Here is a 26,646-nt window from a genome sequence, read left to right as displayed (position 1 = left end):
AGCTAGAATACCATCCCCTGTTTAGTTCAAGAATGATCCTTTGTGAAAATACAGTTAAAATGTTCTGATCTGCACGTGCTTCCCATTCATTCCCCGCCATAGTATTATTTGTCCCACCATAATGCTAACACAATTTCCAAGTTGCTTTGTATAGGCAAAGCACCTTCTATTCACATCCACGCAGGAGTGCACAAAACTTAAACTAACTTAGACTGTCACTAGATTTTCATTCATTCAGAATTCAGTTAATGTGACAGATGCAGACGTGTTTGAGAAATGCTGAACAGACGCTACATACAGAACAACATCAGTGCATTGACTAGCATGGGAAAACTTCAGCAATGCAGCGTGATGCCTGAACATGCAAATCACAAAAATCTCTCTCTCTCGACGCGTTTTGACGTGTTTCAGTGTGCTTCAGGGCCCAGTGTGATAAACTACACAACTGATCCAAGAGCAAGAGTGTCAAAAAACCTCCAGAACTTCTAGACACCACTCAAACCAAAATAAAAAAACGTATGTCGTTACCAACCGGTATGACGGTGTGAGAATAACGGAAGAAATATCTTAAAATCCCCTTGTGGTGAAAATCATTTTATTGTTGTTTATGTCTATGTGCAAGGCCGGATTATCCAATGGGCATTATGGCCCCAGGCCCAGGGGCCCATGCACTCTTGGGGCCCAAGCAAGGGGAAGGACATTTCACATAACAGTGTTTCTGCTATATTCTTTCTGCTGTGCACATGGAGGTGCGCACACAAAACAGTGTTTCTAACTTAGGGAGTCTGTCTATTTATTAAACTTTTACGAGCCTTCTAGCGGCTTTTATTCCGAAAAAGAGCATCTAGCCACTTCTTGGATAAACCTTACATTTCATTCAGTTGGAAAATGTTGCCAGTGCTGCCCTGCGACCTCAAGATTTCTCTTTCCAGGCGCAGGGATTGCCTTCCCTCAGTCTCAATCTGTTCGGTGAGCGGCAGGAAGAAGCAGCACATATATTACACGGTAAAACAGCTGACTCCTGACTGAAATGAGTAGCCTATGGCGTTTCCAACAACCTGTCACTGATATTGACTGTTTGGATAGATAAATATGAACACAGTTTGTCTGTAAATATGCACATGGTTAGGTAGTCACAGGCTGTGTGAAAGATGTGTGAAAATTCTCCGCTTTAATGGTGATTTGTTAGACGATGTTGCGTAAATCATAATTGACAATAGAAATTTATAATATGTCTATGAGAACGGCTTTATAGTTAGTAATATAATCAGAGTTACTACCCTCATGGTCATAAATCTCAAAAGGTAAGAGGTGTTTTTCCATGTATTTGGTGAATTTTATATTGATATAATGATGATCAGGTCTGCCTTACTTTACCAATATGTCCACAAGACACTCGTGCTCAGGGGTCTTTGAATTCTTAATCCGGGCCTGTCAATGTGGTGTTTTAATGGCCAAGTACACACTGCAAAGTTTAGAGAGTGACAACCGCATTTCAATGTGAGAGTGTCAGTGAATTCACTCAACAATCGTTCCATGTAAATTATCAAATGCAGTGGAACTTTAAAACAGACACAACACACAATACAACAGAAGAAACAGCGGTATTGCACTCAAGCAGTGGTCAGTTATTGCTTCCAAATTGACAGCAATGTCATAAAGTAATGCCATTCTACATATCACGATTTATACAATATCATCACTGGATCACAACTCATCCACAGAGACAGAATAAAACTGTGATGCATCCCAGAACAAATGAATGAAAGTAGTGATTTGTTTTATTTATACAGAAGTGGAGCATTTTAAAGTCAATAAACCCATTGCAAACGTGTCAACCTTCCTTGAATTTCTTGAATCATGATCATGTTCTTTAAGTGACAGATCAGATCCTTTTTCAGATAAGAAAAGGGTTTGGTGTGGAAATGTAACATAACTACATCACAGCAATGACGTGGCAAACTCCAGAAACCTTCTGACAACCTCCTGGCAACCTCGCAGAACTGACTAGCATCATGGTGGAGTTTAGCACAAGCAATCATCACTTATGTCTTCCTCTAAAAATCACGCATCACGTTAGTTCAGGCAGGTCACGTCAGTCAAGTTGTTTCTGATGGGTACCAATCCAATTTCGACACATCATAGCGGTTCATTCAAATCCCCGTTTATTCTGCCACCAATCTATAGCCTAGCAACATGCTGTTTTTAACCCCTCCCTTCATCCCAACTCCACCTTTATCTATTTATCCATTATCTGTGGATAAACTTCATTTGTATTGTGATTGTTTTTGCTACAGCGCAAGTTACTTGGTTTTTAAAATTATTGGATCTGTTCTGCTCCCCAAGTTTTTTTTTACTTGCTGCTCTCCCTGCTCTGTCCAGAAGTTTTCCCGGAACAGAACCATTCCGCCAACACCAACTAGATGTATTATTTTTTAACAAAATTGTTATTTGACGAAAGTGGTCCTGACTGAAATGTATTTCTGAAAATCTGATGATAGAGGAAATGTGCAGCACATGGCCATCAGGAGACTATGCAGTAAGCACTAAATTGTGGAGCAGCTTTACTCTGTTGTAGTTGTTCTTGTTTTCAATAAAGAAACAGTGCAAACATGACATTTCCCTGCTGAACTACACCTGAACTGCATCATTCTGTTAGTATCATTGTACTGCATTAAACCAATCAGCAGTGATCAGTGTTTTAAAGAGATCTCATGAAAGACGCTCACATTCCCAGCATGCCTTAAGATCATAATAGCAAACTAACATTACAGGTTTTACCTCATTCTTTACCAGCACAATGTACTAAAGGATAAAAGAAATGACATACAATGTGCCGAAACTGCTCCTGTATAAAGCTTCACACCTGCTGGAATATTTCATAGACAGAAGATATTGGCCTATTCTGAACACAACCCAAATTAAACCACTCGGTTTACTGGAACTTTAATCAAATGTTCACCGTGAATATTCTGGCTTGCCATTCTCTGATCCGCCGATAAATCTGCATATTGGGCCTTAATGCAAATTCTTCAAGTGTCAACAAAACTTCCAATTATCATAAAAAATTACAGATAAACAATAAATGAACATTAACATACAGATCTGCGTTATAACTAAATTTGCACATCATGCAAACCAGTTCTCATGCTATCAAACATGAGGTATAACTAATCTTAAGTCACAGAAATATTACTTAAAAGTATGTCATATCTCAAAAAAGTTGCCGTTTTGTCACATTCATGACATTTCACTCATCTTAAATACACAACATGTGTAACGACTGACATTTGTCTGCTGTCTTGACTCAACATGGGTTGAAAAAAAATACAAACAGATGGTGCAACATATTGGTAATAAATACATTATCTGAGTATTTAAATTTCAAGTTTTAACACTAAATGTCAAATCCATGATGCTGGAATTACCCTTAGCTTAGAATATTTATTTAAAGCAGAATAAAAAAAGGAATTATATCTAAGTGTCTGTTTAATGATAACTGTTTCTTTAAAAGGTCGTCCTTCAGCAGTAAGAACGTCCGCTTCTTTCAAACGCAGCTTGGCATTTCTTTCTTGTCCTTTCTTTGGCTTTTCTCTGCCTCTAAAACACAATTTGACCCGCAACAGATCAGGCAAAGCAGCCTCAGGAACGAGTCAGGCGGCATAATGCTATGGAAATTGAGACAAGGCAATATTTGTTTTGCTCTTACGTAACACTCGACACACCCATCTGGTGTTCTGGAAGCAACCTGAGGTTGCACAGTTTTCATTTGTTTGTTTGTTTTGCTGGTTCACTGTCCACATTTGCTGCATTTAGAGTTGACTATCAGAGAGAATCCATCCTTACATGCAGGAGCTTCAGAGTCTCTGTAAACACATGCACTCAAACGCCAACATTGATCTGTAGAGAGATCTAGACGAGCCCTTTCTATCCCAGCACACACTGCATGAATGAGAAGAAACAAGGAATGCTAGGATCAGGCTTACAATCTTTACTTTTCCTTGAGTAACGTCAGTCACAAGGCTATGTTTTATCGTCAAATTCCAATAAAACAAACCTTTAGACTTGAGCGAGATTTTAGACCCTGAACTTACAGTGAGTTTTTCAATATAATGACGCAAAATGTATGTCTTTTGTTTTTTTAACAGAAATAACATCTAGATTTGTAGGTTTTATATTTGATGCAGATTTGTGATGAAGATACTTGGAGTGAGACGACATCATGTCAAGACTGTCATGCTAACAAAATCATTTAGTTTTGCCCGCCAATACCAGCAAAGAAAATGGGTGTGTTATAAACCATTTACAGATGACTCAACATGTCATACAGAGACTCTTCACTTCACTTGTAAACATTTTGTACTGGATTACACAAACAGAAAGGCAAAAGAGTAGAACTGTGTCTAGACGTTTACAGGTGAAACCGGCTGTCTTGTTCCCAGGATGCAGATCAAAACACTAGTACACTAGTTGCTTCCCAGACAACATGTTATAATGCCTGCTAAGGCTGTGTCGATGTTTTTCAAATTGCGATGCTTACAATGTCCATCAGGTCAGTCATGCTGTCTAGACACGACAGCACACAATAGGTTTGGATAGTATGACGCCGGATGTATGGATGTAGTACTGTTGAGATGATACATAAATGTTTGTTTGATTAGCTGCTCATTAGGCTTTGGTATCACTTTGCGTTAAGGTAGCTTAGCTCACATTAGTTTGAGAAACATCAGTTGAGGCCCACAACTGCTATCAAGGTGGGCAATTTATTACCTTTTGCGGACTATGGTGTTGTTCACTTAGGCTGATAAAATTAAGCGCAGATTGTTATTCAGAGCCGGAGAAAGACCAACACTCCTGCGGTTTATCATCATCTGGCGATGTTATCACGTACAGAACTTAGAAAACGATATGAAGAGATCATTTAAAGACACACGAATGATTTTAAACGATGAATTAACCTAAATCCAAATAATGAATGCAACGCTAAACGCAGTTTATAACTTTAACGTTAACTCATCTGCTGAAAGTCTCGCGACGGGACATTTTGCCGAAAGAGTCGCTTCACTGATACTATAACTTAGTCCGAGTGTAACGTATCGTGTTATTCCTTTAAGGAAAGTGTGTGTTTGAGTGATAAAGTTACTTGTATTTAAACATTTTTACCTCAGCCGTTCGTCGTGATGGTTGAGTTTTCAGCGCGTTCTTCAGCGATAAATCCACTGAGGAATTCATATTAAACTCTCGGAATTCCACGAAATCTTCATATAGTCACACATGTAAATACAAAGAAATAGATCAAAAGATCAAGCAGATCCGCTGATAGAACACTTTCTGTCGTGATTCTTCACACAGACACAAGACTCGTGTGTCTGGCATTGATTTGCGTTAGCTTCAGTTAGCATGTGAAGTTCTTCTTTAAAATCGCGTTAAACTCTGCAATCCGGTCGAGAAACAACGTATGTCCTCAGACGTTATCCTTTATTTCCAGAAAACTCGATTTCTGACCCAAGAACATCATAAAAAGTCACAGCTTTGTATAATCCTCCACGCAAAAGCGACGTCCAGTAGTTCTCCATGACGGCAGCTAAGCTGCGAGCCGCCTCATACTTTCACTGAACTGAAACCAGCGCACACACTTATAATCACTGAGACCAGAGCATACTAAACTACACTGATCATCACTGAGACCGGAGCATACTAAACTACACTGATCATCACTGAGACCGGAGCATACTAAACTACACTGATCATCACTGAGACCGGAGCATACTAAACTACACTGATCACCACTGAGACCGGAGCATACTAAACTACACTGATCACCACTGAGACCGGAGCATACTAAACTACACTGATCACCACTGAGACCGGAGCATACTAAACTACACTGATCATCACTGAGACCGGAGCATACTAAACTACACTGATCACCACTGAGACCGGAGCATACTAAACTACACTGATCACCACTGAGACCGGAGCATACTAAACTACACTGATCACCACTGAGACCGGAGCATACTAAACTACACTGATCACCACTGAGACCGGAGCATACTAAACTACACTGATCACCACTGAGACCGGAGCATACTAAACTACACTGATCATCACTGAGACCGGAGCATACTAAACTACACTGATCACCACTGAGACCGGAGCATACTAAACTACACTGATCACCACTGAGACCGGAGCATACTAAACTACACTGATCACCACTGAGACCGGAGCATACTAAACTACACTGATCACCACTGAGACCGGAGCATACTAAACTACACTGATCATCACTGAGACCGGAGCATACTAAACTACACTGATCATCACTGAGACCGGAGCATACTAAACTACACTGATCACCACTGAGACCGGAGCATACTAAACTACACTGATCACCACTGAGACCGGAGCATACTAAACAACACTGATCATCACTGAGACCGGAGCATACTAAACTACAGATCACCACTGAGACCGGAGCATACTAAACTACACTGATCATCACTGAGACCGGAGCATACTAAACTACACTGATCACCACTGAGACCGGAGCATACTAAACTACACTGATCACCACTGAGAAAAAAAAAAAAAAGAGGTAGAACTATACTGATTGTCCAATGGCCAGGCATTCTTATCTCTCCCCTGCAGGTCCAACCTACAACAAATCAATCAAGGTCAAAATAAAAAGAAATTGTACTAGAAATAAGACAATCTGTCTTCCGTACAATGCCGTTAACATGGTCAATTGCAGAAACTTGATTTATGTTCGCTTACATGTCTTATGTTGTTTTTCAAACTCCTAGTTTTATATCACAGACTTTGAATGTGGTTTCAGACCTTATGACCACAAGAGACAGATGTCATGTAAGCTGATGTCATACCACAAATGAATCCATTCCTCTATACATACATTTAACGTGGTATTTTAGAATACTTTCATGAGATACTGATGATTATGTTTTATCCTGGTTAATCTCTGAAGATGATCAAAAGAAAGTCACACTTAAATCATCAAAGAAGAAAGCTAATGAATGCATTAGATCAGTTTTTTTTTGTATTTATTGCACAATATTCCCATAAAAATTGGAAAACAAAGGAAAGGTCACAAACAGAGGCCTTATGTACAAATACATAAAGAAAATGTAAGCAGTATATACAGTTTACATTATCAATGCATGCCAAAGTAAATAAATTAAACATCTTTTTGAATAAAGAAATGACTAGATATAAATACATATTTTTTAAAAGACAAAAGGACACAGATTTTTTACAAAACGAAACAAATCGGATTTGTTATACAGAAGCATCCCGTACACATTTTAACCAGCAAATGATCAGCAATGCCTCTTGCTAGGCTTGTTCTTTATGTCACATCGGTTAAGACTTAAATGCATGTTTGAACTAATCATTTGAAATGTACGCCCGCATTTCCCTTTACCGTCCAAGCACACTATAAATATCTTGATAGACTTTGAGGCATTTATTCCGATTCATTCATCTGCTTTCAGCAGTTACCACAGTCTCTTTATAAGCTGAGAGTCATTGCATGAAACATTGTTATAGCATTTCAATCTAAAGACAAGTGATTGTGCCAGAATCACTATATAAAAGAGTTCCAGCAAAAATACAATGTAGTGAGTGAATGGTGACCATTGCATGTCTCCTCCTCAACATCTTTTTTTAAGATTTGACCTTCCACAGCATTATGCGTCAGAAACAACTACGTGAATAAAAAAATCCAAAAAACATTTGAGTTCTCTTGCATCAACTAACTACTAAGGTGACTTGGTAGGTTTTACAAAAATGTGAATCCTCAGACCTCATTCACGGGCTATTGTACCACACTGTCATCTTTGTTAGGTGACCGAACAATTTGAATGAAACACTGTTTACTTTAAATGTTTCATTGTGTTTGTTAGAATATTGTGTTCGTGATATCGAAGGTTTGAGGTAGGAGCCATTTTCACTAGACCTGTAAAGAGGACACAACAAAGTGATTTGACTTGTAAACACATTGAATGGAATATACTTGATCGCCACTCCAATGATCATTGGCGGAAAATTGTCTGATAAATTCATTTAAAATCATAAAACTGATTCTATAATTACCCAATAAAATATATTTGTTTCTTATGTGATTTCAGAGAAAGCGCTAGAAAGTTCATAACTGCTTTTGTTTTGTGTTGTTTTGTCATATATTGTCTTTGGATTCTACATTCTTACGGGCTGAAGAAACAAACAAACTCAAAACAGGCTTTTTGGAATTATAGTCCATATGTCCATTGTCAAAAGTTATCTAGGTTTCTTCCTTAGATGCGACAGAGGCCTGCAGCTTTGCTGCCATCTCTAGGCAGAGCATCTGTCCTGCAGTCTGCTGACCCTGAGATGATTCCCACAGGATACAATAAACACTAAAGTTAGATTCAACAGCCCCCCTCCGAGGAGTCCCCGGGGCTTCAAGGTGCTCAACCCAGTGGTCTGTCCATGCCTGGAGTACACCGGCCTGCTGCTTCTGCTGACGGCGGGGAATGAAGAGTTTCTCGCTCTCTGTGCCACCTACAGGAGGATCTGGGCTACGTACGGCGAGTGAGTGCTCGCGATGGCCGCCAACAGGGGCAGATCGTTCGACTCGATCCTGCGAGTATAGAAAACAAATCTCATCATTGTCATAAAAAGCCTCTGGTGTCCTGGTCATCATTGGCACAGCAGATAGATTGGACAAAATATGAAAACACAAGAGAAATAGGTGATCTCACTTTTGTTAATAAGGTGCTGTGTGGACCACAATTTCAAACCTCCTCGCAATAGATTCATGCAAGCGAACAATGGATTGGAGGTGGTTCAAATAACTAGCGGTCTACAAAGAAACCGATGGCAATCTGAAACGGCTCGCTTGGATGACACAGTTTCAGAATCGGGATGTAATGATTCACATTGAGCCAGCTAAAATAATAATAATATGTGACGATTCAAACCGGTTGAGATCCAAGCCTGTATTTGAATCGCAATACATTTTTTGAACACCAGGATTCGCTGTGTTTTTGTTTTGTTATTCAAAATAAAATATAATTTTATTTAACGAAGAAATGTGCAGCATTTGAGAAATAGTAAACAAGCAGTTCTTCATTTTCAACTCATTTTGTAAAAAAAAACGTAAATGAATGGTTTTGGGAATTGTTTCATCCTTATTTCAGAATCATACACCTCCTAACAAACTGGCTGCGTGTTTTCTTTTCAGCTTTTCTGAGCTGGCAGATGTTTACATTTATGATTAAGAATTTGGCAGACACATTTATCCAAAGTGACGTACATTGCATCATACTATACATTTGTATCCAAGTATGTGCAATACCCTGGGATCAAACCCATGACCCTGGTGTTAACAGGGACATGCCCTAACCACCGAGATACATGCCAGAAACCAAAATAAAACCAAAAAAAGCTAAAAGAGTGAAAATTGTATCCTATTTCTGGGTGCTTATTATTTTGTTCAACCCTTAACTGAAATTTTTGTTAGAAGTTGTGTGCTTAAATGAATTCTTACCCCAGAACCATGCCCAGCTCTTTCACATGCACTCGAGTCTGTCCTTTCAAGTACTCAGCCAGCATTTTGCTCTTGAAGTACAGTTCCTGGAGTCGGTCCTCTAGATGATTTATACACTAAAAACCAGAACAGAACTTCATGTTATCCAGACTAACACATTTTCTGGCGTTTAATTGAGCTGACAGTACTATACTCTTATTGGTTGCAGAAACCATAATACAGTCATTCAAAACTGTACACAATATGCAATAGCGCATGCAGACCGTTGTGATTGGCAGGTGTAAAACGTTTCAGTTCAGAATTTTTTGCATTACATTTTGGATGCTTAACAAGGATGAATCAAGTGCTGGGTATGTAATATGCAACGACTGTGATGTATATGAAAGCCATAAGACTGGTACCTCTAATATGGTAGATCGTGTGTGCTAAATTTAAATATTAGATTTAAGTATTTACAGACAAAGACGATCGAGGTCGGGTTGGGTGCGGATATCTATATCAGAGAAAATTATACGTGCGGCTGGGTGGCGGGTGGATAATTTATTTGAAGCAGCGGATGAGGGTGAGATTTTAGCTTATCCGCACATCTCTACAGGACAAGGCCAAAAAAGACCTTGCGTGAAATAAACACCATACGGTGTTACCAAAGTCTATTGAGGGCTCAAAAACAAACGTGGTAAAATGAACTCACAAAGTTTGGAGACAGGTTGAGACGGTAGAGCTGATAAGTAGACTGCAGCAGGTTGGACACGAGGTTAGACACAAGAACATCTTTGCCCAGCTTGTCAGAAGATCGCCTCTGGCTACTGGCCACCTGCACCGTCCACTTCTCTGTGTCTGCGATAATGCAGACGGCCTCTGCGATAGGCTCATCCAACACGGGATGCTTCAGGGTGACAAGTAGTTCACGTTAGAATTCAATCTACATTGGAGAGTGCTTTGGGTGAAGTATTTGCGCGTAAGAAGTCCACCCTTAAATGTTTGAGGTTATCGGTTCAATGACATAGCACATAAAATGAAACTTATTCAAAGCTTGTCTTGATGTGTGCAAAACAGACAGGAATGGTACAGTAAATTTCCATTGCATAAACAGTGGAGGGCGTGGTATGTACTGAAGTGAATTATTGATTGTTAGGAACTGTAATAGTGATGCTTTTACTTTTACAACAGGTGTTGTAGGCTATGACATGTCTTTATAAATGAGGCATTGCATTTACCTGTACAGCATGAGCCAAGTCTGACACAAGGTTTTGTTTCAGTTTTTCATCGTTGGGCATGCCATGCAGAACAAAGTCTGGAACGTATGTGGGACAGTATCCACCAAACAATGACCTCCCGAAGTTGGCAATACTTGGTTTAGAGTAGTTCTCTACCAGCTTCGCCCTACCAGAAAGACATCAATCGTGTTTTTCATAGACATTAGCAAAACAGGTGGTCTAGATTGCTAAAATAAGTAAACTCACCCTGGTAAGGGCACCTCTAGTTCATCCTGCCAGTCGGTCTGCTCTTCGTTGTAAAACTCTCCGTTGGGTTCCTGTCTGGGCATCTCTTGTCCGGCATCCTCACTCTCGCTGTCCCCCAGCGCACTATCAGAGCTCTCGTTGCGAGGAATCTCCCAGTCATTCAGCGGGACAGTCTTCTTGTCCCCATCATTGTTTAGGGAAGGGACACTCAGAGAAATTTCTATGCCTCCGTCCTGCTCAATAGAACAGTGTGTATTACTCCTGCACCTCTCTTCTTCTGTGTGCTGGCGGTTGGGTCCAATGGTCCAATGGGATCCATAAAGGTTTGGTGTGTCCTTTCCTGCATCGCTTATCCCCGTTTGAGCGAGCGACTGTGAGACGTCATCAATAGTCCTCGTCTCCACAGGATTGTCATCATTAAAATACTCATCAAACATGTCCATGCAGTCTCCTTGAGTCCTCGGGCTCAACTGAGACATTAGTTTCTTGAAAGGCGGCACAAACAAAGCTGTCTTGCCATCGTTGGTCTTGATTTGGTCCACTTGCAGTTTAGTCTTGGCCTCGGCCTGCTGTACATCCTTAAGGAGCCTCTTGTATTTCTTGATCTCCTTTTCCACCATTAGTTGTCGACTCTCCAAGTCAGACTCAGGAGACATGGAGTCACCGATGAGGAATGTTACTTTGGAAGCGGGTTCATTGCCATCCTCATCAGTCATGCACAGTAAGCTCTTGTCAGGTGGCTTCCTCTCTAGCAGAATGTTTGACGAATGGAAGATCTTGATGGGCACACCGACACCCTCCCCCTCAGCCCGCACTTCTGACAGCTCGTCCCCTTGTACCTCTAGCAGTGCTCCTCTCTCGCATGGTGAGGTGGAACCGACCCTAACAACCGTCTCCAAGCGTGCTTCAACCCGGGGGCTTTCTGCTTTTCTGCAGACCGGTGCATCTGCGTTGTTGTCCGCATCAATGACAGGAATAACGGTACACAAGTCTTTGCCATCATCTGGAGTCTCTGAATCCGTATACGTGCTGCCCTGTAGACTGTTCTCATCAGATGGGTAGCCGTCCTCCGTCTCAGCCCCCTGGGACAGGTAGTCTTGGCTGGGCTTATGCACAGTCACCAGAACGTAGTCAGACTCCTCCACCTCTCCAGGACGCAGCGATGTGGTGATGAGTGAGCCAGGCATCACGATGGCCTCGTCCTCTGCGCTTTCCAGCAGGTGCGTTTCCAGTAACTCGGAGCAGCGGATGAAGTAGGTCAGCACATAGAGAAGACGCTGAACAAGCTCCTGACGTCGACCGACCACCACCGTACGGGACAGACGCACAGGGGAGCCGATCGCCCCATACAGATCACCTGCGCAGGAAAAGCAAAATTTTAAAATGGCCATGAAATAAAAGATGCGAGGGTATTTTCACGTAATATGAACATAAACGGCAAAAGTACATATAGAAATTATGATGAATTTTGACTTTATGGTGACTGAGGTCGTGCAACAGGATGTACATTTCTCTTTCTGTTAAAATAGTTCTGGCTCTCGAACTGGAAAAGAGATCTTTTGAAAATATTGAAAGCTAAATTTAGGCAATTTTAGGCAAATTAAACAGTAGGGTAGAAAAAGACTTGATGACAATTATCCCCATTACTAATCTAATATTTAATAGACTGCAGGATACATCAGAACGCCTTTCTGCTTGATGTTACAGTGATGCAGATAATAATATCCACAAACACCGCTAGGTGGCGAAATACACATACATTACACTATTTCATGCATCATTTACCCAGTTGTGCCCAAAGTGGGTTGTAGGGATGTGTCTTTGCCAGCATGTCCACACTCTGTGAGGAGTGCTTCTCCAGGAAGATCTTCATGGGTGGCTGACCATTAGGCATGACTGTAGGAACCCAGCCTAGATGGTTAGTGAGAACTGCAGTGATAAGCGCAGGGAGAAATCTAGACAAAAGAGAGACAGAGAACAGGAGAAGCAACGCGTTACAAAAATCCAGTTGTGTCGTTCATATCTATCAGTGTAGAAGTATGTTAGGAGTGTGGTTACTGAACTGGTTCTTGGAGGCTTGTTCCATGAGCTGGGCCAGATCCCTCATAAAGTGGCCACACAGCTGGTTCTTCTCAGGTGGACCCGACATCATAGTGAGCCAGACGGGCTCAGACACACGCGGCATAGTGTACAGACTGCAGATGGTCGTCCTACGGGCCGTCCGCACACAGACACAAGAGTTTTTGTCAACGGAAGAAACAAAGACGGCTTCAGTTTCACAAGAGCTGCCCTGCAGCTGGGAAAGACCTTTACGGCTGGAATTTCAAGTGCTGGAAATGTCATGCAATGCGGGAATATGGCCAGCGGTACAGACCAAGAAACATTGAGAAACTAGCACTGGAGAATAACACGTAATACAGTTTTGTATCCAGAGAATGATCTTGCATACAGCCATCGCCTTCTATATTTATAAAACCTGTTATTTACTTCAATGATGTGTGAGGCATCAATCATATAAGTGTTAGTAGTAGTATCCATGCAGATCAGGCACTGGGAAATATGCAGATGTTTGCACAAATTCCGGAGTGTACTGCTAACAACCTGACACTTGATAAAGTCTCATGCCTTACTTCACTTCCCAGTACTCAAGTTAGTGTGTAGTATACTACCTATAAAAAGCTTTATGTAAGAGCCAGCGAACAGACACAAACTTCAGCCTGCTCAGCACTACATTAGGTAAGAGCCACTGTGTAACGTATATCAAACATTCCTGACACATTAAGTATTTTTTTTAAATATTTCTTGTTTTGCAATCTAAATTGTTGAACTGTACAATAAGAAATCTTCAAAAAGCAGTTTATATAATTCAAAATATAATTTAAGAAGAAGATGTACAAAAGGAACAATAAATACAGTGGGTACAGAAAGTATTCAGACCCCCTTAAATTTTTCACTCTTTCTTATATTGCAGCCATTTGCTGAAATCATTCAAGTTTATTTATTTTTTTCTCATTAATGTACACACAGCACCCCATATTGTCAGAAGAACACAGAATTGTTGACATTTTTGCAGATTTATTAAAAAAGAAAAACTGGCTGCAATATAACAAAGAGTGAAAATTTTAAGGGGGACTGAAAACTTCCCGTACCCACTGTGTATATGTGTGTATATATATATATATATATATATATATATATATAGTGTGAGTCATATCACAGGACAACCTTTCTTCATCATCCTCTCCACTGCCTCCAGATCTGTGACCTCACAGCCCTCATTAACGCTCATCTATGGATGTATATTTAGAGCAATTGAGGTGAGCGATTTGAAATATTTGTTTGTCCGTTCACTTGCACATTATTGACTATTCTGGTCGGTCCTGACAGTGTGTGAGGCAGATAAGGTTTCTGTGGGACTGGGGTCGGGTTGCTGTGGCTGTGGTCCAACAGGCATATGACTTCAAGTATGAGAAGCCAAATAAACTGAAACACTGACACGGCCGAGGCAAAAGTCTACACTGCCTTCTGCATCTGAGATTCGGCCATGATTAAGCGTCAATCCAATTATTGTCGTTAATAATAACAGGGCAAATTACATTGTGTTCATACCATGCATGAATAAGGATTAGAGAAGAGTACAGAAAATTACATTTCTTTGGTATCCTAAATAGATTTTAATGTAGTGGACTGTTCATTCTTTATTAATTCTTCTTGAATAATGAAGATAAACAACAATTTACCTACAAGATAAGAGTTAAATGTTTTAATCGCATGATGCTGATCTACAGAAGCGTTGAGGTTATTGTGTATTTAGTGCAGCTGATCTCAGGACAGTAAGTGTCTTTCACACTGGCCATCATCATCAGGTCAAAGATTGAACTCTTATTCTCATCTAGAATCCTTTCAGTGCATTTCCACTGGGCACATACAGTATAGCAGCAAACTGAACCACAGCACAGAGGTTCAGAGCCGTCACATGTTCACAGATTACACCGGTGTGTGTGGCATCATACAAACGGTTTAGCGGACTGTGGCTGAACTTTCAGTGGATGTAAATAGCAAAACCCCTGGTGAGCAGCGTTAACAGACATGTCAACAAGGCTTAAACATCGCCACACCTGAAACTCACCTAAATTCATTAAGGCCATCCACCATTCGACTGTACGCCAAAGCTCTCTGACTGGCATCCGCTGACCTCCGGCTCAGTATCATAGCCTTGAAACAAAGAGCCACAAACACATATCAGAAGACAAACATAACGCACAAGCACAGGCACAGGTCAGGTTGTTAATTGTTTGGGAAACAAGAGGCTGTTTTAAGAACATACTAACAGAATATTAATAGTGGAACATTAAGTGTATTCTTGGGCTGTGCAATTAATCCAAATTAATCGAAATAGTCAATTTTGGCCTTCAACAATTACAAAAACAAAGTAATCAAGGTAAAATGATTAATGGGCCACATTCCATTTTGCAAGGATCCTCTCATTTCTTGTGGAATAAATCCACAGCGAACCCCCTTCCTTTACAGTGATTCAGCTGTGCTATTTCTTTATGTTTATTTTTCAGTTGAATTCACAGTTTAAAAGCCAAGTTTTTTTTCATCGTGTTAAATATTCAGGATCTGAATATTGGCCAAAATCATTGTGATCAAGATTTTTGTCATAATCGAGCAGCCCTAGTGTATTTCATGCTTAAAAGCAATTACATGTTAAGGGGATTCAAGAGCAATTTTTGCCAGCATAGCATCAATGTCAAGGGATGCAGAATTTTAATAAACGCCACTCCTTGAAGGCCCATGTCTTTAGTGAAGCAGACGTAATCCCACCCCAACAAATACATTTCCAAGTGACATCAAAATTTTGTCAGCATTAACATTTGCATAAAACACCCCCTCCGATATTTACTTTAGGAATTTAAGGAAAGATGTTCAGAGAAAGAGTAGAGGACAGGTGGATGGATGCTTTAGCTTAGTTCATCAGACTGCAAGTGTTTTCTCCACCAAGTGCCTCAGAAACAAACTCCCAAGAACCAAAGCGTCAGGCACACCCAGAATCTAAATCCATTAGGGACGCTTTCACAAACATGTCTTACCTGTTCAATGGCACTTTTGAGTTTGTTCATGTGGCTCTCAAAGAGCGGAAAATGGGAGAAGAAGAAGTCTTGAAACTTGGCATTTTCTTCATCATTGGGTGACAGAAGAAAGATGACACCGATAGCGATCTTCTTCTTGCGTGCAACACCCAGGCTCGGACCGCTGTGCTCATCAGACATGTTGAAGCTCTCCTCCACAGACCTAAAAACATTTGACAACATTATTTGAAATATGTTGTTGTCCAACTAAAAAGGTCAGTTTTAAAACCCTCTGACATTTTGGTGATGACTGCATTACTTCATGTTAATAGCACAAACGGTGCAAGATGAGTTACATGAGAAAGAAAGTCGATCCAGCTTAAGCTTGATTTTCATTGCTGGTTTAAAATATCTTGTTTGGCGAGACAGACGCTCTGATCAAGGCCAGACAGATTCTGGAGTGTGTGTGAATGTGTTTTGAGTGCATCACACCATCGAGGGAAGACGCCGTTCTCTAAGCTGGTAGTCTGGCTGCGTATCCAGCGCCGCTGGTAGCTGCTCGCACAGCTACTGGTGAGAGAGGAGCCCGGCGATGGGAAGGGGGTGATCAACAGACTGCTTAGAGATGCTGTAGAGGAAGGAAGACAGGAAACAAGAGGAGGAGTGAGTCATTGAGTTCATATCCACCTTAAATGAGCTCAACTCTACATGGCATGACAGCATGACTCACCACATTATATCACATGCGAGCTATTCATTACGCCAACACAAACTGGGTTCAGGGAAGTTTTTCTTACTGTCGTTGGCTCTAAATCCTCAAACAGGATATCTACAGCATACCAACATGAGGCAGTGAATGTGGTGTCTTATCATTCAAATGATGTGTTTAGAATAATTGTGCACAATGACACCAGAAATTTCATGCAAGTCATTCGCTGTTGAAGTCATCAAGGACATCACAGATGGAGCTCATCTATAGTGCATCATGTGACCAATGTAAAGAATGAAGGCACAGTGAGCTCAGAGGAGATGAAGCATTTGTAGAGTCAGCCTGAATTAGCCTCTTCATTTACTAGAGCAGGCAGAACTGCTAAATATAAACGTTTGCATGTGACGCTGCAATAGACAGAAAAAGATCCCACCAATGCTGCCTGTGCTGACACTCTCCATTGCATTTTACATTTACATTTAGGCATTTGGCGGACGCTTTTATACAAAGCGACTTACATTGCTTAATCCTATACATTTTACATAGGTATTTGCAATCCCCTGGGATCGAACCCACAACCTTGCGTTGTTAACGCAATGCTCTTACATCTGAGCTACAAGAAAGCTATTTGCACACAACCCATTCTGCAAGCTATTCCAGCTTCGGTGAGCTTTCACAAATTTGCACGACCCTGATATTCCTTTGCTCTACTCTGTTTGCATCTGGCTAGTTGTCTGGCTAGCTGGCTAGTCGGAGACGGTGGTCTAGTGGGTTAAACCACTGAACTGGTAAATCAAAGGTTGCTGGTTCGATCCCAGCAGCCACCACCAGTGTATCCTTGAGCAAGACACTTTACTCCATGTTGCTCCAGGGGGATTCTCCCTGTAATTAGTGCACTGTAAGTCGCTTTGGATAAAAGCGTCTGCCAAATGACTAAATGTAAAATGTAAATGTAGTTGTGTTCCACAAAACAAACTATGGATCTTAATGGTGATGCGCGTCGTTTCTGTTACTAGCATCAATGGGGCATTGACCTATGAAATTGTTATTCAAATTGTTTTCTAAACAGACCAAAGCCACACCATTAGGGATATGTAACGTTAATATTTTATCGATAACTATATCGATACTGGTACCAATACTGTTAACAATGCTACGCTGTATAATTTGATGCAAAAACACAAGATGTGAAAAGATGTTAAACATTTTAAGTTTCTTTATTACAGCTGAACTTTAGAACTGCAGTTTACAAATAATTCTGGGCAAACAGATAACGCCACATAACAAAACGTGTGTGTGCGTTCCTTAGCATACCACTTACCGCACTTAGCATGTGCATAGGAGCACATCATAATGTAGTTCAACATACTTACCTTACATCACTATGGTTATTTGGCTGGTAGACCATAATTCTTATTTCCTTTCTGGTTTTAGGTCTACATAAATTAAAGTACTATTTTCTGAGCAAGTAAAAAATGTTTAATTATATGTAGTATTTTTTATAATTGTACTAGGACATTTACTTCAATTTACTAAAGTAAGTAAATATACTCTGCGGCCGAATGATTATAATCAATGTTATAACGTGACTTATTTTGACGGGTTGCCACAAAGGGGTGTTTGACGGAAGCTTCCTCGTTGTGAAACGCAGACGCTGAAAGCTCCACAACCGAAACTATGCCTATTGCGGAAATCATCTGGCCCTAGATATCGCACATACGTCAAGCAAACTTCGGCCATTCGGACATTATTCAGGGATGGAAAATGACAGGCAGCAGCCACTAATTTCGCCCTTTAAAACCCGAACAAACAGAGAAACAACGCAAGTATAGAAAACATTAGAGTTTTCGATACTCTGGTATCGACCCAATTATGTAGCAGTCCAAAAAGTGCCGGTTCTCGGTACCCATCCCTACAAACCACGCTTTCTTACACACATGTTTAACTGGGCTAGGAAAAATATAATTAACCGTAGTCATTTAGCACACCATTTCAATTTGGTTCCGATGCCTTGAAAACTCACCTGAGCGGGCAATTCCACTGTCTCTCTCATCGTACAGTCCTCTGCTTGGCATGTCCATGGGGTTACTGTGGCCTGAGAGAAAGAGAGAAAAACAGATATGACAAGATGCTCTGACAGTTTTCAACAGTCTCGTTGTCCACAGCAGTCAGCCACACCCACCACCCATCAAATCACTACTGTGATCTACCTACACAAGAGCTCAGACGCATGCAAACAGGCAGGAGAGAGGGGTAACGGGTGGATGGTTTAGAGGAAGCCTTCGGTCTTAAAGCTAGTGATGATACCAGAACAGATCTACCAAAGATATAAATATCTCTGAAGAGATGTGACACCACCAATAATGAAAGCTCTAGCAAAGGGCATAATTGCACGTGCACAGGAAAAAAACATGCGGACACTCGTATGTGCTCATGAAGCCTAATGTGCGCACACACGCACGCACACGCACGCACACGCACACGCACGCACACGCACATGCACGCAAACCTGAAAAGAAAGAGGCGCTCTTGATGAGACGGAGAGGGCCCTGCTCTGAAAGTGCCCGCCGTGGGCTGCAGAGCTGAGAGAAACCTGTACGGTACAACGGTCAGGAGGAAGAGACACAAAACTGTTAGTCAAGTATGGAAGAGACATACAGCACGACACAGACACATTTACAGCGGCCCCACACACATCATCCAACACAGCAATGTGTGCTATAATTCACACTCTTCAAGCAGAGCAATAGCCTGAACATTCTGGGGGTTCACACACAAGCACTGCTTAAAATACACAGAATTAAAGAAATAGTTTCTCTTCATATATAAACGAGTTGAGTTCATAATAAAAGGATTTGCACAACAGAAAAACACCGACAAAGTTGATGTTAAAAATTTGAAAACACTCAAATATAAATGAATGATCATCACACTTCCAGGTAATGTGGCAGGATTTTTACGGGTCAAGTCTCATGTTTTGGCTAAAACTAATTTCCCTTTTCCTTAATATATAGATATATTCTGCCTCTTTAACTGTCCACCAGGTGAAAATGTGTTAAGCCAAAAAAAATTAAGGAGTTATTCATGTCTGTGTCCCAGTTGCATGATGGTATTGATGAAAAGTAAAGCTCTTCTTAAGCAAATTAAAAACTATTTGTACTTTACATTTCTGTTCTTTTAACACACAAGTATGATAAAATGACAAACAACTTTTGGTTTGGGTCGTTACTTACACATAGCAAGAACATTGAGAAACAGCCACAAGGTTTGTGGTCGCTGTGTGTGTGTTTGTGTATATGTAAAGTAATTTCAGGCTGGTTTAGAAACAATCATAGGATGTTTTTGTGATGCTGTACCTGTGTTTCCCAGGAATCCATTGCCTACAGTGTTCTGGTCAGGTCTGAGCGCATTAGAGTCCTGATTAATGAACTCCAAACTGTCTTGCAGTCTGTCATGTAATAAAAAAATCAGTCAAACAACTGCAGGTAATCCACATCTACATTGTGTGCGTCCGTGTGCTGCTTACGTGTTCAGGCTGCCATAGACGCTGCCGCCCATCCGCGCTGTAAACACTTTACTGAGCATCAGCTGTGGTGGGGATCTGAAAACACAAAGACATAATTGGCACTGACCGTTCATCCCACACTACAAGAATGACTGCAACACGGCTGTCACCTTATCTGGTGAATCTTCAGCGTCGAGCCTTTGTAGCTCATGGCCACAGAACCAAACATCATTTCCCCGAGCATATTAGCAGCTGATGAGCACCTGGGTGAGCCCTGAGGAAGAGAGAGGGAAAAAACATGAGTTACACAGTCAAGCAAACTGGAATTGATAAAGGGAGCACGTCCACTTTGGTGGCAAAGCCCTTAGCAAAATGACTGCTTGCAACATCAGGAAACGCAATTTCACGCAACATTTCAGTGTCCAGGAACACCTGATTCCTTTGAAAGTCGTAGGAAAGCCGTAAGTATCACCTTCGAGTCCAGCTGTTTGTAATTTCAGCTAGTAATTGTGTGTCCTGGTTTCTTTTTTCTCCTATTCTCCTCAGCCATTTTGCTGCGTGTTTGACACCAAAGGGAGCGTGTCCCAGGGCGTCCTGACATGTTCACGTGGGAAAGTGACGTCAGCGCATACCCTCTCTACAAACTATTGCCCGGCAATAAAAACCAAATGCAGACTGCATGATCATTATTTTGGAGTTTACTCATCACGTATGGCAGTGACTTATAAAAAAACCTCTGTTTGAATATATATATTGCAAGTATGCTTATTCCCTGGTGATGAAACCCACGACCTCTGCAGTCCCCTGCAGATGTGAATACCAATAGAGAAAATTCACAAGTCGCACAAAGTTCGACCTGGAACAGTGCTCACCTGAAAGCGGTTTTGTTCTTTGGGTTCTGAGGTACAAGACGAGCTGCTGTCCAGAGAACTGGAGCTGCCCCCTGTAGGCCTCAGCTGACAGCACCGCCCAAACATCTTTGCCTGCGTCTCACCACACACCCTCTGCAAACAACACACACGGACAAACTAAACAAACAGTCATAAACACAGTGCTTCAGATTCTTATGTCTCTCAATAATTTCAATGTCAGTCTATCAAGCTTCTAATGGAGGTACTATTACATGTAAAACTTACATGTGGAATAACTTGGTGGAACAGAAACAAAAGATTGAAAAAATTAAATTATTTAATTATTAAATTATCGTGATATAATCAGAGTTAATAAGTGTTGTTGTGTCAGGGTATTGTGTGTGCGTTGCGTGCGTGGCTCAGTTTCGTTTATGGCTCACAGAGAGCGTCTCGTCCTGCCCCGTGAAGAGCACAAAGGAACTCCAGCATGTGACACTGTCATATGACTTCCTTAACAACTCGTGAGCTGAGCCGTTTGCTTATTCGCTCTCTTCTTCTCACTCTCAATAACTCTCTGTCTCTCTAACTCTATCTCTCTGGCGAAACAATATCCTCTGCCAAAAAATGTCATGTGATTGCAGCCGCAGTACAAGCTCCATATCAGCAATCTCTCAAGCCTCACCCTAACACATTAGACAGGCTGTTTATTACTCATTTGACTGCATTAATATGAACATTAGCTTTAACCGGACCATTATAAGACCACAGTCACAGGATCATGGTTTCATCTAAAGAGAACATAACAGATATCAAAAATGTCAAAAAAGTTATTTTTTACTTAAGACTACTAAGAAATAACAGAACAGCATAAAATAAAATAAAATGGTAAAGGTTAGGTTACACAAATTAGCGACGTCAAGTTTTAAAGACTTCAAATGGCATTTTGGCCTAGCGCTGGTTAATTTCTTACCCTGCAGTACACCGCTTTTTTAGATTTTTATTTATTTAACACTGCAAATATAAAAGGTCAGACAGAAGGTTTGTCCAAAAAAAGAAAAAAAATGATCTAGGACCATCGAGCTCTGAAAAGTACAAAGAGTATACAAGAATAATGAAACTGTCTATTTCATGTGGTCACTTACGACGGAGTGAAAACTCTGTATTTGTGTGTGTGTGCACTGGCTGTGCTGTTGGTCCCTAACCACCTGCATCTCATGACAGCTAATGACAAACAACCTGCAGACGTGACAGAGAGCAAGAGAGCAGGCGGGCACACCTCCCATCATGTGAATCTGAAAGAACGCTTACACATTGAGTGTCAGCTGATGCTATTATTATTGGCGATAAGGACTCTGGTTGAAACCGGTTGGGTGCCCAGTGCTCTCCTGCCCTCGGTGAGGCCTGGCAGGGGGTAGTTATCACTTACCGTGACTGGAGCGTCTTCTTGTGTGCTTCTCTTTCTGGCATCAGAGTCGAAGAGAACGTTTCTACCACGCCGCTCGCAGTCCTGGTAGACAATGAGGCGGATCTGACTGGGTTCCAGCTCCGGGGAGGCCCAGCTGGGGGGAGACAGACATGGACATGAGCAGGACTGTGGCATGGCTCCAGTACAGTGACTCTTGCGCAGCGACTACAGAGTGTTCTGGTGTGGCCGCATCGCTGACCACACTGACAGTTGACTAATAAGCTTCCTTTAACTGTCAGCTGCCATTGTTTGGTCGGATGTTTCGAAAGCTCCCATTCCTCGAAGCCGAACACAGGCCAGTGTAGTGAAGAGTGGCTGGCAAACAATGGGAATAAACAAAATTGGCTTTGGATAAGGGGCAGAGAAGGAAGGGACTGGCTAAGTCACAGGCAAGAGTTATTTATGTCAATGCAGGTGAAGAAAGGCACGAGGCAGACAGTTAAGTCCACGGCTGTTTACTCTTCCCACCAACTGCAAATTCCAAACAACTGCTCTCATTCAGTTCAGGGTGGAAAATGAGTCAAACATAGGCTCCGTGACTGCATCATTCCCATTATCAGAGTTCAAAACATCACGTCTTTGATTTACAATGAGAAACACGCTGTTAGACAGTAGGGGCAGAGCCCATACTTTGTTTAAATACTCCACAGCAGAAGGACTTTGAGGGATTCAGAAATCCTTTAATGAGCCAAGAATAACTTTCACCACAGGTCAGGCAGGCAGTAACACATTAGTCGTCTCACAATACAGCTGTGTGCAAACTAAAGGCTAATTCACATGATCATATCAACAAAACACTTGAGAAAAACTCAAATGACAAACAACGGGAACACAGTGAAACCCTTAATTTTACAGATTAAAATCCACACCATAATCATAACAGGCAATCTAGGCAAATTAATGTGTTGGTAAAAATACATGAATTTGGTTAATCTGATATGATTACGAACTAGTCTACAGCTCACTAGTCAAGAAAATTGGGGAGACACACTGAACGACTTCAAAACTGAGAAAGAAACCTCAAGCTGTTGACTGTAATCTCATTTACCTTACATAAATGTAATAATGATCATGGCTCACAGTAAGTAGGACATAAACAATCGCGCAGCACTCCCTCTCTCACACGGGGCAACCAACTTCATCCCAGCATTCCCAAAGTCACACTGCCTCTGTTTCCCCTGCACATGGTAAAGCACTATTAATCCAAGCGCCATACTAAAAATCTATAGTTTACTTCCAGAAAAAGTAAAAAAAAAAAAAAAAAAAAAGCAAGCAGGTGTCGAGTACCTGGGCATCTTTGAGATTTTGCCAGTGTGCTTTCCCATTCTCCCTAGCCCGCAGCTTGCTCTTCCTCACCAGGGAGCGCCGCTAAGAATAGCACTGAAGTAAATTCACAAAACAACATGAGACTGTCAGATGACCTTTAGGGCGAGCTGGACAGCACCTGGACAAAGGCATCTGTACGTCCTGGTTAGATATGGTGAAACTGAAGAAAGTCTGAGTGCGGCTGGTGCAGAGAGAGGACTATCCGTCCCCGGCTCTTACCTCTTGACCACAACACACAGCCCTCCCCTCAAACGACGCTCAGTGACGCACGGTTGCTTTGGGAGCAAGCAGGTGTTACATAAAATAACTATCTAGACCGTGACGCAGTTCCTGTCTGCCAGCCGGGGTCATTTTTGAATGCATGCAATGGGAATTTTTCCAGCCTGCATTCCTGTCAGCTAGCTCAGCCACAGCCTATACTGGCTACAAATGAAGACACCCTACAAGGTCGCTAAGGGTAATAAAATAATGGTCTCAGCAACAGCATTTATTCACAGCATTTAGGCATTAGAATTGGCACTTATACATCAGGCTTTATATAACACCATGGGCCGATAAAGTCACATTAAGTGCTACACTGGTCATAATAACATGTAGATCATGTTTATTTGACAGAGAGCTTCATCTTTCTGTCTTCAAAGGCTGAAGTCTGACAGCATTTAAGCTATATCATTTATCAGTGTGTGTTCCTTGGAAGCGAACCTGTGACCTTTTCACAGCTAAAGTGACACTCTACCAGCTCAACTTTAGGGATAGTTAGCTCCAGTATCTAACTAAAAAAAAACAGAGAGGGATAGGGAGAGAGAGAGAGAGATTGAGGAGAAATTAGATGACTGACTTCTAAGACTAGTCTAAGCAGTTTATGCAACCGGCCCCTAGCTTCTGTGTTTGGCAGAAGGTAATCCCCTGCCAGAGCACACAAAAGCTTTTGGCTCAATCACGAGCGATGTGCAGTATGATGACCCGTCCTTGCCAAATCCAAAGATATGCGAGCAGCCCTTTGGTTCTTCTTTGAGGGGGTCACCCATTCAGTTGCCCTCTCTGGTATTCTTAGGCATAGCCGGACTACTCACTATGGGCTCTTTATACACAACACGATGCCTTCAGTAGTGGTTCTGACTTCTGAATGTGAACATGACACTCATATGTTGTTGTGCTGTTTCGCACAGATCACACCATTACTTATATGTGCTTATTGTACTTCACACCATAAGATTCGGCCTTTATCAGCTTTAAAGAAAGAAAAAGAAATTCAACATTCAAAAAAACATTTATTAAAGCAGTAAGGAGAATGGCCGCAAAAAACTAATAATACAGAACGTAAGCTTTAGCAAATAATAGAGTACATTAGAAAACAGCGTTTCATGTTTATGAAAGCATAAACCTGGTGGCCCACACCACATCTGTTCTCAGCAAATCAATGAAATCTTAAAATGAAGACACTCTACAGAACACATTTTATTTGTTTTGTTGTCAGATGCCGAATGTTCTTTTAGCAAAACCAACCATTTCAAACGCTTGTGTGTGTAATACTCCCAAACATTATCTAAATGAATAAATAACATGCTAAATTTAATGATTTAAAAAAGAACATTTTGCATGTAAAGGTAAATGAAATGCAGGGTAGTGGCAGACGCGGTTTGCATTGATTCTAACGTCCAGAGTTCAAACCAGAAACACGAGGAAAAAAGCCTGATAGAAAGCAGTGCATTACAGCACATCTAAATACATTTATATCACATCTATTAACACCCACTGACTGCACGAGAATGTTTGATGACAATGTCACGTGCCAGTACCGCAGACAAACACAAGCAGCTTTATCGTCGCCAATAAAAAACGATATAAAGCCCATGTGTAAATTTAGAATAAATTAAACGTTGTTGTTTTACATTAAAAAGGTCAATAACGTTAAGATAAGTTACCTCTCTAGTGGACGGTGTAACTTGTTTAAAGAAAAAAAAACTCGTCACGCGCTTAGGTCTAATGTTGAAGAGAATAATGTTAAATTGAAAGTATAGATTTTGATGAAAAATAAAAAGGCCCGGGGAGTAATTAAACTCATTTTCAGATTAATAAACAAAGTGTTAGCTAGCACGAGGCTAAACCACTTATCAGTGCGCTAAACACAGTAACGTTACGCAGATGCAATTACAACACTACATTAAAAAAACGTTTCACATAAATAAGTATCAAATACTCCAGACTATATACATACATGTAGAGTGCTTCATAAACACAAAAGAAACGTACTATAACATTAGTGTGTTATAATACTGCTCACTCGAGACGTTGTTGTCTCAGAGGAGATGAGCGCGAGATCGACACGTACCTGAACACCGCATCCTCTTTATTACAGTTCACAGGCGCTGAAAACGCTTTTCCTTTGTTGAAGAGTTTATGAAATAATGTGGGAGCCATAATGGACCCACCGTACTAACATAAAATCCCTTTTTTTAGGTCAATTCCTGAGAAACGCTCGACTTCTGCGAACGGACTCCATTTGTGGGCCAGTCATATGACTGACATTAGTCACACGAGCTGCTTGGCAACGTTCTCCGCTGTCCTATTGGCCAGTCACTGCACGCACCAGATTGGCTAATATGTCTGCATCACGTGGTCAAAGCGTCGTGTTGATGTTTTGGGACTAGATGCATTAAGACTCTATATAGAAACTGAGTCTCACGGAATGCATTGAAAACGTG

At 41.2% G+C, this 26,646-nt stretch overlaps 2 protein-coding genes across 10 annotated transcripts in view; both read right to left on the bottom strand.

Moving 5' to 3' along the window:
- Window positions 1-5,755, bottom strand: part of LOC130407702 (rap guanine nucleotide exchange factor 6-like) — a 60,307-nt gene extending 54,552 nt beyond the window's left edge. For 3 of the 5 annotated variants that reach the window (XM_056730857.1, XM_056730855.1, XM_056730856.1), the window contains exon 1: window positions 5,164-5,754. In XM_056730857.1, coding sequence (XP_056586835.1) covers window positions 5,164-5,232 — 69 coding nt within the window. In that variant the 5' untranslated portion in view covers window positions 5,233-5,754. Of the gene's footprint in view, window positions 1-5,163 lie in introns of all 5 variants that reach the window. The other 2 variants (XM_056730854.1, XM_056730858.1) reach the window with 1 other exon arrangement.
- A 1,292-nt stretch (window positions 5,756-7,047) lies between these two features.
- Window positions 7,048-26,485, bottom strand: fnip1 (folliculin interacting protein 1). Of its 5 annotated transcripts, XM_056730783.1 has the most exons (19): window positions 23,903-23,984; window positions 23,696-23,793; window positions 22,577-22,709; window positions 21,172-21,303; window positions 20,470-20,573; window positions 20,321-20,395; window positions 20,151-20,242; window positions 19,304-19,387; window positions 18,818-18,889; window positions 16,578-16,713; window positions 16,107-16,308; window positions 15,143-15,228; window positions 13,077-13,223; window positions 12,799-12,968; window positions 11,014-12,370; window positions 10,768-10,933; window positions 10,242-10,436; window positions 9,551-9,666; window positions 7,048-8,641 (listed from the first exon to the last, which is right to left on the bottom strand). In XM_056730783.1, exons 2-19 carry the CDS (start codon window positions 23,755-23,757, stop codon window positions 8,563-8,565), a joined length of 3,408 nt encoding a protein of 1,135 aa, XP_056586761.1. In that variant the 5' UTR covers window positions 23,758-23,793; window positions 23,903-23,984; the 3' UTR covers window positions 7,048-8,562. The 5 variants fall into 5 exon arrangements, with proteins under 5 accessions (XP_056586761.1, XP_056586760.1, XP_056586762.1 ...); XM_056730782.1 differs by lacking the exons at window positions 23,696-23,793; window positions 23,903-23,984 and adding an exon at window positions 26,274-26,485; XM_056730784.1 differs by lacking the exon at window positions 23,696-23,793 and having other exon boundaries at window positions 23,903-23,975.
- Window positions 26,486-26,646: the final 161 nt, after the last annotated feature.

This window comes from Triplophysa dalaica, chromosome 19 (genome assembly GCF_015846415.1).
Source record: "Triplophysa dalaica isolate WHDGS20190420 chromosome 19, ASM1584641v1, whole genome shotgun sequence".
NCBI classification, from domain to species: Eukaryota; Metazoa; Chordata; class Actinopteri; order Cypriniformes; family Nemacheilidae; genus Triplophysa; species Triplophysa dalaica.
The sequence above is the reverse complement of the archived record's forward strand: the minus strand, read 5'-3'. Positions and strand labels throughout refer to the sequence as shown.